Source organism: Formica exsecta, unplaced genomic scaffold, assembly GCF_003651465.1.
Source record: "Formica exsecta isolate Colony F162 unplaced genomic scaffold, ASM365146v1 scaffold72, whole genome shotgun sequence".
Lineage (NCBI taxonomy): Eukaryota > Metazoa > Arthropoda > Insecta > Hymenoptera > Formicidae > Formica > Formica exsecta.
Genome location: NW_021853485.1, coordinates 2,383,290 through 2,395,356, shown reverse-complemented (window position 1 = coordinate 2,395,356; position 12,067 = coordinate 2,383,290). Strand labels below are relative to the sequence as shown.

Below are 12,067 nucleotides of genomic sequence, written 5' to 3'. Positions count from 1 at the left end.
AGAGAGAGAGAGAGAGAGAGAGAGAAACCCGTATACAATTCGTGCGCGAGAATCTGTTCAATCATTGAATTACCGTCCGGCAAACAAAGAGCGGAAAAGCAGAGAGAGAGAGAGAGAGAGAGAGAGAAACCCGTATACAATTCGTGCGCGAGAATCTGTTCAATCATTGAATTACCGTCCGGCAAACGAAGTCGAGCGAAGCGGAAAAGGATCGGGGAGAAGTCATTTTTGGAGAAATAAACTTCGCATGTGTCATACGCGAAGATAAAGTAAATTTATTTTTTGTCCTTTTTCTTGATTTTTTTTTTTCGTCTCTCTTTCGATTGGATACAGCGGATTATAATCGAGTATCCGATGGAGTCGCGCGCGCGATCGAGGAATCTGTCATAGTGTATTTTGACAAAAACGTGTTCACTCGTCTGTATAATATATAGCGCGCTGACTTCAGTTAAATATTTCTTTGTTTGTTTTTTTTTTCGTGCCGTCTATATATCGCAGACGGAGATGCGTTCTAAGAGAAAGAACACCGCGCACACCATTCTCCCGTAAGAAGACGCATCAAAAAGAATTAATAGGAATTTATTCTGCGCGAAATTGAATGAATTGAATCATAAAACGACCATCCTTTAATTGCATTCAATTCGTACCTTTTTCTTACTATAGCGCGTGAGTCAGAGTCACTTAATTCAAACTATGTCGGCACAACTTGGAGCCGGTTTCACTAACGTCGGTTAGCGCCAAGTACCGTTAACTAAATCTCTTATCTCCGTCTACGCCATAGATAGAGAATTATAATCTAGAAAAAGGAACAGAGCAAATGTGTCGCTAACCGAGTGTGTTGATTAACACAGATTGTCAACTCAGCGAAAAGAAGCCGAAGTCCTATCACATCGCTATACGTGACAGGACGTATCGCCGGAAAAATTTCATTCTATTCAGTATATGTCAAATTCGAATCGATGGCAGACTCCGAGGAAAGCACATCCGCATAGTCGAGATCCAAGATCCACGTCGTTTAAACGTTCGCTTAAATTTCGATATCGTGTCCCGACTATTCTCTCCTCTTGCGAAGACAAAATTTTATGTTCTACGATTGCGACTAAGCAAAGAAGCAATGTCCTCGATACAATGTCGTTTATATTCGAAACGCGTATAAGCAACCGCAATACTGGTTAGGATCTGCTTTCCCGCGTTGTCTGCGATTTTTCAATGAGAAAGAAATGTGTTTCGATATCGTATTCTCGTACGAATTCTCCGCATCACATGCATGTCGAAGCACGATATGGGAAAAATGTATCCCGACAAAGAGTGCGATACTATATAAAATTTAACAGTAATGCGCACGTAAAATCTTCAAAGGTGGAGGAAGACGACAAACGTTAAGATTTAGCGAAATAGAATTCGGGAAAACACACGATCTATACTCCTCTTGCAACGAGAGATAGAGAAAATTGTAATGCAACGTAAAAATTATAAAGGTGCTATTCGATGAACAATTCTCTCTCTCGTTCCGAGATTTAAACGGAAGATTTATTATTAATAAGTTCCTTATTAATCTGAGAGATCGATGCGCGAAATTTTTAACGGAAGACACAGGTCGGTTTCCTCACACGCATGTCCTCCTCCTCCCTTTAATCTTTCAGATAGATTTCGATATCATTAATTGTCACAGTCCATTGCGTTTTCTCCCGTTATGGGAAAGCGTTATCAACGACGTAAGCTCTGCTTTAATTTACATTACGCGTTTGTGATATACAATTTTAGTCTCTGGCTCGCTTCGCTTATTATATGTTCACGTTCCGCGTATTTAAGCACGCATTCTCCCTTCACATCCCCTTCCTCATTATCCTTCCTTCCTTCTCTCTTTCACTCGCAATCGAATTCCTTTCACGCTTTTGAATTCGGCACTTGTCTACGGTCGCGTAAGTCGCCACATTGTGAATTATGTATAAATAAATAAATAACAAATCGGGGTGTCATGGGAATAAAGATGGGATTAAAAAACTCAAACGCTCTAATTACAACTCGATTTCGAAGGTTCGTTCTTAGGCCTTGTGCGCAAGAAGGAAGGTGCATACGACAAGAGCTCTCGAGACAAAAATTTTCCAACACGTACGATTAAATGCACAAAGTAACATATAAAAACTTATAAATATTATTAGATAAGAAAAAATAATTACTAAATGTTTACAAGAGTGGTAATATATGAATTGTTTCATATATTATGTCTCTTGGTATAATACCAAATATTATAAGAAAATATATATATATATATATTTGAAAAAAATATATATATCATAATTTTTTAGAATTGTGGACCATGCAATGTTAAAGTATTATGTACATATCATAGGACATACATAGGACAAAATATGGATATGTTACTTTATGAATATCTGCCCAAGATTTCAGTTCAGAGGTTTCAGATTTCAGAAATGTATGTGTCATAGCACAACTTATTTAATTAAATGTATTTTCAATAAAATATATTGCACTTTAACTTGATAAGAGAGCATTCATGGTAATGCATTTTCCTTCCACGCATGTAAGTATACTATTCATGACGCACGTTTAATCGTGATAAAGATTTAAAGTGACACACGATATTATAAAATTGAAATTCTGCAAGGCTAACTAAAAATTACATTGTATCTTGGATTGATTCGAAGTGAAATTCGCGCTACTTCCTGCATCACGATAGCCTTGGAAGATTGTATATTCGTAGGAAAAAGCACGTATATTCTAAGATACTATTTAATGTCAACTAAACGTAAATCGTAATATGAAAGCCCATGCAATTGTATATTCGATTGTACAATATATCAATTATAAGATTGCCACTCTCTTTCTCTCGTTGTTGTATTCGAATAATTAACTGTAAAACTTAAATTTACTGGTGTGTGTGCGGAGCGCGCGAGATATTTGAGTTAGTTAGAAAGTTAAGAGAAGCGAAATCTACGGTAAAAGTTTCATAAACGAATTTTTCGAAGCGCATACGATTAATCGCCTTCTCGTTAAATTTTAATACATGTATCCTATTACGCTTGTGTTACCAGCATCGATTATATATCTATCTCTTAGGCCACGATATATCATCTCCGTACCAATATGCGGAAATATTTTACAGAAGAGGATGTTGACCGAAAAACTAGTTGTTGTACTAGCATTTTCAGCTCAACTATACTCTGCTTGGACAATAGATATGTACTATAACATCTTACGAAATAAAAGAACAAGTAGGTCAAAAATCTCTCGAAAAATTTTTTCCCCTCCCATTCATATATTTTGAGGCTTATAATGTTTATAATGCGTTTGCTTTTTATTAAATAGCAGGATTATTTAACTTTATATTTCTTTTCGGTTAACTACAAATTAGATTTTCTGAAATATGTTTGCCAAACATGTCTTTTTCTTGTTAAATTCGAAGAAACAAATATATCAGATAACTGAATTACAAGCGAATAAGTAAATTCTTTTAACATATAAAAAATAGATTTTTCATGTTTTTTTATGAAAACAATGCAAGGAATATACACACATAAAATTACTATTCTCTATCTGTGTGCATATTTTTAATATTACTTAAAACGTTTAATCGTAAGATGAACAATTAAGAGTATCCTCTCAGAAACGATTCGTCAAATAAGATATAAACATTTTAGTGTTGAAGAACTTCTGTCCATTTTAAATCAACATCTCTAATTTAGCAGGTTTATTTAAAGTAGTTTCATTAATGAGTATATGTGTGTGTATGTATGCATGTGTTACTTTTATAAATATAATTTTTTTCTTAAATGGAAATCTATACGTTGTTATAATATATTTATATATACAAAGCAACCTGCACCGATGTCGATATATGTATAATAATCATGAATGACTATGTGTGAAATGTGTTTGTGTATGTGAGCATACTCGAGACAAAATCAAGGAAGTAGTACAAAATCACTTCGGCCTTTGGAAAACTATCTCACAGATAAGCGACGGCCCGCACGACTTAACTGCCGTTTTACTCTTATGACTTAATTTAGTTTTACATCCTTCATAAGGATCGCACAAAATCAACAGATCGCTACATTGACGTGCATGCACGTATAATATATATATATATTTATGTATATATGTACACTGCTGTATATGTGTATACGAGTATGTATTTATAATACATGAATGATCGTACCTAATGAAATGAAAATTTATTTCTGTAAACGGTAAATGTCTAAAGATAAAAGCTACACATGCGTTCTCTTTCTTTCTTCCCTTCTTATATATATGTATATATGTATATGTATATATATATATATATAAAGCCTATTTTTCTTGACCTTTGTCTTATACCAAAAAGAATGTTATCACATTCCACATCGAGCAAACATTTGCAATACGTGTAGGAATATATTGTTACTCTTCAAGTCTCGATGAATGATATTCTTTGCGTGCAAATAGTCCATGCCTTGCGCAGTTTGTCTTCCAATCTCTATCAATGTCAGCAATTCAAACTTGGACTCAAATACGTGCAAGTGTTTATACAGAGACGAGCCTTCGCACCATTGTGTCACAATCGCAAGCTGTGGTTTGCTGACACAACCCATAAACAGCAAAATATTCACGTGTCGAGTTTTACGTAAAACGGCCACTTCATTTTTGAATGCTTGTAACTGTGCAGATGTGGGAATTTTAACATTGAGTGTTTTCACTGCAACAGGTCCGTGCCAATGAGCCTTGTATACAGTTCCAAATGATCCTGATCCGATACGTGGCCCTACTAGAATCTCATCCGCTGGAATTTCCCAATCCTCAATAGACTCCCTTGGCGCTAAGAGATTCTTTGAAGATTCGTCGGCTGATTTTGCTCTTGGTCGTTTCGGCCTTAAAGTATTTGTCGGACTAGCCTGTGTGGACTGACTATGCTTCGTTGGACTACTGCCAGGTGACACAGGACTTTGAATAGTACTGACAGGTCTACCTAAACTCTGGGATCTACTATACTCATCTAGGTTGATAGGTTCACCACCTGGCTTAACCATATTAAAGCAGACATTAGGTGCTGAGCTAGATCGATCTTGCTGGCCCAAGGAACGTGGATGCCTCTGATTTCTCGATGGAGCCAGAGAGGGAGACATACTACTACCCAATCCGTAACCAGAGGGAAGTTGCAAGATTCCAGCGGTAGTCTCTGGATTATGCGCGAGTAATGCTTGATAGTAAGCATCCTGCATGCGTACCTGATGACATAGAGCAGGCACACCACCCGCGCATCTCTGATGAAATCTGTAATTACATGTTCTGCAATAAAATCCTTGAAAGAGCAGCTTTCTGCAGCATTCGCAAAAGGCTAGCGAGAAAAATGTCTTACGCACAAAATTGTGCGAAATGGAAGTGGTTATAGGAAACTTATCCAAAATCTCCACCAGTATTTCGTCACATTCCAACGATGAAATGTCCACGTCCCAACGTATCAAGTACTTGGAGCTATCCATCCCCATAACGTAGACTGCGCACATCTCAGTAGTGAGATTTCGAAGCTTCATCGCTTTGGCCAGTGCATCTCTCAAGGAGAGTCCCTCTCTCACTTGCACGCTGGTACGTTGCTGATTAGGTAGATACGCCCTCAGTGTATTAAAGGACTTTACCGGTGTTCTAGGGCCTCTAGCTGTACTGTTGTCACTTTCCGATATGGAGACACTACTAGAAATTCTCCTGGCATTCAACAGCTCGTTAAGCTTCTGCTCCTCGGATTCGAGCTTGTGCAACTTACTCGTTAGTTCCTGATACTCATTCAGATAAATCGAAGGCGGATGTTTCAAGCCGGCGAAGCGATTGTTCAGAGTGTCGATATTCTGCCGCGTGACATTAATGATGCTCTTTATGTTGCGCAGCTCGTACCAGAGCGGATCCGTGTCCAGGTAATCGTCGTCGGGATCGCTAAACTCGCCGGATTCCAGGCCGCTTCCGCGCGAGGACGTCATCGTAAATTGCGGCGGCGGCGAGTGACCCGCTATACCTTTTTTCCTATGCCGTCGACGGCGCGCCAACGCCGAGGACGACGACGACGACGAGGACGACGAGGACGAGGGTGACGGTAACGGCGACGTTACCGCTGTCTCGGCCTGACCCTCGGACCTATGACACGATAACAACTCCGTGTACGGGTTCGCACGGACCGCCGCGTGATACCTGCATTCGCCGATCACGGCCATCTTCTTGCTACGTCGGGCAGCATCCTGGGCCGCCGCTGCCGCGCTTCGAAACACCGCGGTAGCTCGTATCGACGCGCTACCCGTAACTGAGAAGCGGAGAGCGGTGCGCTCGCACGCGAGAGAGAGAGAGAGAAAGAGCGCGCTACGACGATCTCTCGCCGCCAACGCCACTCGATCGCCCTCTCTTTCTTTCTCTCACTCTCTCTCTTTCTCTCTCGCACCTGCTCTTTGTCTCGCTTCTCACCACGCCGCCTTTGTCTCGCCGCGCGACCAAGCACGCAGCGTCCTCCTCGTCCTCGTCGTCGTCGTCGTCGTCGTCGTCGTTCTCGTTGTTGTCGTCGTCGCACGTCGCCACTCTCCTCTGCCGCGTTTCTTAACGTTGCTCGCGCCTATCGAATCAAATCGCCGCGATGACGCGCCGCGAGTACACGGCATGCCGCGACGTCCCCGTTCCTGGCCCGCGCGCACTTGTCACCGACGTGTCACAACCTCTTCTCCGCGATCCTCCCCTTTTCTCTCGCCACGACGGGCTTGATCACCCCGTCCCTGACGTCGCGCACCCGATCCAACTTTACGAACCGTCGTATACCACACGGCCTCGAGCCGTCTCGACGCAAAACTGGCACGAGCGAGAAGTGCGAGGAGGCGCGGGGCTATGCTATGAGCAGCCGCGGACCGCGGCGCGCTGCCGGTGCTGCCAGCGTCGTCTACGGATACGACGCCACCCCCTCGCCTCCCTGATCATGTCGCGCGCGTGCCGGTCGCTTCTCCTCCTCCTCCTCCTCTTCCGCCACAGTCGTTCGAAACTGTTCGAATCGAGATAGCGCGAGATAATCGTCCCCGGAGTCAATTTTGCGTCGCACGTTCCGCGAATGTCAACCGGCGATCGCGATCGGCCGATATTAAGCTCCGTTTTCATGTAGTACGCCTCCCTATATATAAGACACTTTTGATAGAATCCTACCGAAGCGCGTTAAAGATGCATAGCTTCCGCAAGCGACGATCAATTTTCGACGCGAGATTTACGCGTCAAGTGTTTTTCCGCGAAGGAAACTCATCATCGGTGCGAATTTTAATTGCGAACCGGCTCGAACGGTGCGTTTAAATTCAACTCCCGCCCTTTTCGACCCCTCGAGTGTGCCGGCCGGGCACTTGATTTACGAGACGCGACGTCCATTGTCATCGTCCAGGTCGACCCGTATCCAACGACCCGTACATGGCCATCGTATCGCGAACGCCGATAATTCAAGTTCAATTTTTCCATAAACACGACCACTTACGTTGCGCGCTCACTGACGTCACTGCGGGTACGCTTTGACGTCAGCGGCATGTGGCATCGTCGTCAGGGCAACGGGAAGTCGATTCCCATTGGCCGGGCGCGCTTACGTTATTCGCGCTACGGGATCGGTGACTGGGATATATTCGAGTCATCGAGAAAGCGTATTTCCGAACCATCAGAAATTCTTCCAGCTTCGTTTCCCTTCCCACATTATGATCGAGCGCTTATCGCTCGATCGATTCAGCAGTGTCAAAGGCGCGTTGATGAGGCGAGTTGTGTTCCAATCATTTAAACCGTATTTTTTTTCGAAAAAATGTCGAGGCTCGTAGCTGGAAAACTGGCACTTGTTACCGGTTTGTGGAAATCTTTCTTTTTTATTTAAACGATCTAATCGATTGCATTAATTCTGGAGAAATAAGTAGCAAAAATTTGTCTCGAGTGATTATTACTCAGCAAAAATGCGTTAGATTAGAATATATATATAAATAGCGCGAAATCTTATCTGCTTTTTCTCGATCATGTCATGTCAGGTGCTGGAAGTGGCATCGGAAGGGAGGTATGTCGAGTATTGGCTCGCGAAGGCGCAAGTATTGTGGCGGCCGATCAGAATATCAAAACTGCTCAAGAAACTGTTGCCACTTTGGAAGGTTTATATATATATATATCTTTATTAATATACTTATATCAGAGAGAGAGAGAAAATTTTTGAAACTGATACAGTTTATTTTCATGTTTTTACAGCATTGAAATTTTATAGTTTATTGAAATTATGTTTATTTCTCTAGTCTCTTAATCTCCAATAATTTATTTTATTTTATGATTATTATGACTATTTGTTTTGCTACACAGTTTTCAATTGCAGGTACTGAACATATTGCATTAAATGTTCGTGTCAATGACCGAAACAGTGTTGAAACAGCGTTTAAAGATGTTATAAAACAATTTTCAAAGCCACCCACCATCATTGTTAATTCAGCAGGCATCGCACGAGATAACTTTTTGGTGAAACTCAGCGACAATGATTTTGATGATGTCATTGATGTCAATTTAAAGGGTACTTTTCTAATTATGCAAACTGCTGTCAAAGCGATGATAGAGGGAAATACAACCAAAGATTCTTCAATTATCAATGTAAGTTCGATTATTGCTACACGTGGGAATATTGGACAATGTAGCTATAGTGCATCAAAAGCTGGAGTAATAGCTATGACAAAGAGTGCTTCGATGGAGTTTGGACAGTATGTATCAGATATACATTTTGATTAATTTATTTAGTTTGCTAACATGAAAATTAACTGTATTATGTATATTTTATAGATTTGGGATCCGGGTAAATGCAATACTTCCTGGTTTTATAGACACTCCTATGATTGCAATTGTACCTGACAAAATTAAGGAAAGATTTGTAAAAAGAATATCATTGCAAAGATTGGGGAAGCCAGAAGAAGTAGCAGAAGTTATCTTATTTTTAGCTTCTGATAAGAGTTCTTACATAAATGGAGCTTCTATTGAAGTTACTGGAGGACTGAGTTAAGTTTTATACAATTCATATATACACATAAGATGCCATATAGATAGGCTATTGATCAAGTACTATACCTTTTATATATATATATATATGTAAAGCTGGCTTTTTATAATAATCTATTCGATTCGCGATAAGATTCAAGACAGAATTTTATTTATAATTTCATATTCCGCATATTTTAATATGTGTCTCGACATATATTTTATATATATCCATATTTTATTTCATTAAATGTTTTCTATATTATAGATGAAATTACCACAATATCACAACATATATAAATAAAATTCTATTTCGAATTTTGTCGTGAATTCAAAAAGATTGTCTACAGTAGTCTTTAAACATAGGTATTCATATTAATATATATTTTTTTAAGAAATGTACAATTGGTATATATATATGTATATATCTTTGCTGCTATATTTTTGCAATATTAAAGATGTAAATTACAAATTTTGTAAATACCTTTACAAAAATTTTTTACCTTTCTTAAGCGTGTAAAATATCCTATATAAATGCGATAAATTACTTCCTTTTTCCTTTGAGCCTTCTCGCGTGTTTATGTGCTTTATAGTGCGTCTTTTTCTTCTCTTCAATGATCTCTTTATATTTCCGCTTATTGTATTTTGTGAATTCTGCATCTGCCATAAGCTCGTCAACGATCGTTTTCTTACGTTCCTTCTTTGTAAGACGTGAGGAATAGAAGTCCATTGGAGAATCGACAACCTTGCCAACGTGGAAATGTTTTGGCAATACTTTCATGTCGTTTTTCTTGTAAAAGTGTTTGGGATCCAACGCAGATCTCATTCGTAATATTTCAAGATCATGTCTAATCTCAGGCGTTATTTTAGGTGCTCGCATGTTAAACCATCCTGAACCTGTACCCATCTTTCGTTTTTCACGTCGTTTGCGCACTTCCAATTGATGTTTACTCAACTCATATGGCGGTACAACATGCAATTTCTCGAAATCGGGGGTTATAACGCTCTTTTTCAAAATTTTGTCCAATGGATTTACCTCTTTTCTTATTTGCATTAGTTCTTCCGTTGGTTCAAACATTTTTTTTGAAGACTTCCAACCCATGTCAATTTCAAATTTCTCAAGATCAAAGTCTTTACTCGAGGAAGAAAAATTCTTTTTTTTTGGCTTGGCCTCGATGCCGAGGTAATCTGCATCATATATCCTTGTTGGATCAATATCTAATAGAAGAAAATATGAATATTTATAAGCATTAAATTTATTAGGCAAATAATTGCTAAACGAGTGACATTAATTGCTAAATGTTTTTTCTTCTAGCTAAAGTTTTCATGTTTTTTTTTTACTCTTTCTCTAAATGTGGTCCTGTATTTGTTTGATTACAAGTACAAAAAGCATAAAAAACAATTACATATATATACAAAAAGGCTGATGTTAAGATTGGTTGAGATTGTTTCATAATCTAATCTCTATGATTTAGATTCCTCGTTTGTATTACAGATAATCTGAAAATGCTCAGCGAGCTGCCACTTCAAATTTTTAATTAATCTTGACAATCAATGGTAGAGATTTAATTAATCGACATGTTCCATATCGAATCCTAACCTAAATATATCTCGTGGAGATAAACAAAAAGAGAGCAAAGGTAATTACCATTAGTATTAATTTCCTCAGCTTTGTCAAAATACATTAATTCCATGGTGTAAGTAACAAGGTGTGCTATCTTCTCGGACGAATTTTCGTCACATTCAGCACCAAGTTTCTGTTAATGAGTAAAAAATCACAGGAGAGAGTATATCGGTGGTGGGGGTAGATTTATCGCGAACGGTAGTACGTCATCGCAGCCATCTTGTCACGCATCATACGAAGCAAACAAAATTATACAAGATGGCGGAATCTTGTCACGCTCTCTTATTGGTCAGTAAAAATGCCTGCGCAGTAACACACCTTGTTACTTACACTATGACTAATTCCATGTTGGAAAAAACAAGGGAAAAGGGTTACACCTAATGAATATACAATTGAATCCACGCCGCCGTTTTTCGTGAGACCGTTTTCCTAGCTGATACAGTGGCGCTAACTGGAACCATTTTAGAGCTGACGGAACTACCTGGCAGATTCACTTTTTGATGCCATGGTAAAACGATCATTTGGTGCATGTCCGTGCTAAACACATTGTGAATCAGAAATGCGGAGAAATATTATGGATTTATTAATGTTTTATTAGCTGCGCGTGATGTTTTGTCATTCTAATATATATTACAGCAATAATAAATTATAATTGAAGTATTTTTATGTATATGCGCATGTAAAATAAAATAAATTTTCTTAAATAAATTTTCTTAATAATTTTTTTCCTAATTTTTAAATATAACATATAGAAGATATTTACAATAAATCGTTTTTACTTTTTCTTATTCTTGAAAAGTATTAAGCATTTTAAACATTATCAAATCATGCTTTCAATTTATATAACTTTTTAACTATGACTAATTCCATGTTGGAAAAAACAAGGGAAAAGGGTTACACCTAATGAATATACAATTGAATCCACGCCGCCGTTTTTCGTGAGACCGTTTTCCTAGCTGATACAGTGGCGCTAACTGGAACCATTTTAGAGCTGACGGAACTACCTGGCAGATTCACTTTTTGATGCCATGGTAAAACGATCATTTGGTGCATGTCCGTGCTAAACACATTGTGAATCAGAAATGCGGAGAAATATTATGGATTTATTAATGTTTTATTAGCTGCGCGTGATGTTTTGTCATTCTAATATATATTACAACTTTTTATATTATTAATTTCTTTTTATAATTATATTATTCAATTAATTTTTAATTTATGAATTCAGTTGGATGCACTAGTGCGCATCAATGCACATTAAAAGTTATTATAAACAAATTTATATAAGCATAATTAATTATATTTTCCTATAGTTTTAACCGTGTTCTATTGTTTTTTAAGTAGTTTTAATTGTTGACAGCGTTAATTATTTTTTTTTTTTGCGTTTATATGATCGCCGGTGATACTATCAGCTATCAGATTTTCGCAAAATGTCATAAAATGTCAAAAAATCGCGAG

The 12,067-nt window shown here is 38.5% G+C and overlaps 3 protein-coding genes across 4 annotated transcripts; 1 reads left to right on the top strand and 2 right to left on the bottom strand.

Moving 5' to 3' along the window:
* Positions 1 to 4,352: 4,352 nt before the first annotated feature.
* Positions 4,353 to 7,479, bottom strand: LOC115243616 (raf homolog serine/threonine-protein kinase Raf). Its single transcript, XM_029820749.1, has one exon. It carries the CDS (start codon positions 6,198 to 6,200, stop codon positions 4,353 to 4,355), a length of 1,848 nt encoding a protein of 615 aa, XP_029676609.1. The 5' UTR covers positions 6,201 to 7,479.
* A 127-nt stretch (positions 7,480 to 7,606) lies between these two features.
* On the top strand, positions 7,607 to 9,464 carry LOC115243637 (estradiol 17-beta-dehydrogenase 8). The gene is made up of 5 exons (XM_029820777.1): positions 7,607 to 7,832; positions 8,010 to 8,126; positions 8,342 to 8,717; positions 8,797 to 9,008; positions 9,257 to 9,464. Exons 1-5 carry the CDS (start codon positions 7,793 to 7,795, stop codon positions 9,286 to 9,288), a joined length of 777 nt encoding a protein of 258 aa, XP_029676637.1. The 5' UTR covers positions 7,607 to 7,792; the 3' UTR covers positions 9,289 to 9,464.
* LOC115243638 (deoxynucleotidyltransferase terminal-interacting protein 2) lies at positions 8,710 to 10,821 on the bottom strand. Of its 2 annotated transcripts, XM_029820779.1 has the most exons (3): positions 10,637 to 10,821; positions 9,492 to 10,206; positions 8,710 to 8,861 (listed from the first exon to the last, which is right to left on the bottom strand). In XM_029820779.1, exons 1-2 carry the CDS (start codon positions 10,680 to 10,682, stop codon positions 9,533 to 9,535), a joined length of 720 nt encoding a protein of 239 aa, XP_029676639.1. In that variant the 5' UTR covers positions 10,683 to 10,821; the 3' UTR covers positions 8,710 to 8,861; positions 9,492 to 9,532. The 2 variants fall into 2 exon arrangements, with proteins under 2 accessions (XP_029676639.1, XP_029676638.1); XM_029820778.1 differs by lacking the exon at positions 8,710 to 8,861 and having other exon boundaries at positions 9,356 to 10,206.
* Between the last annotated feature and the right edge of the window lie 1,246 nt (positions 10,822 to 12,067).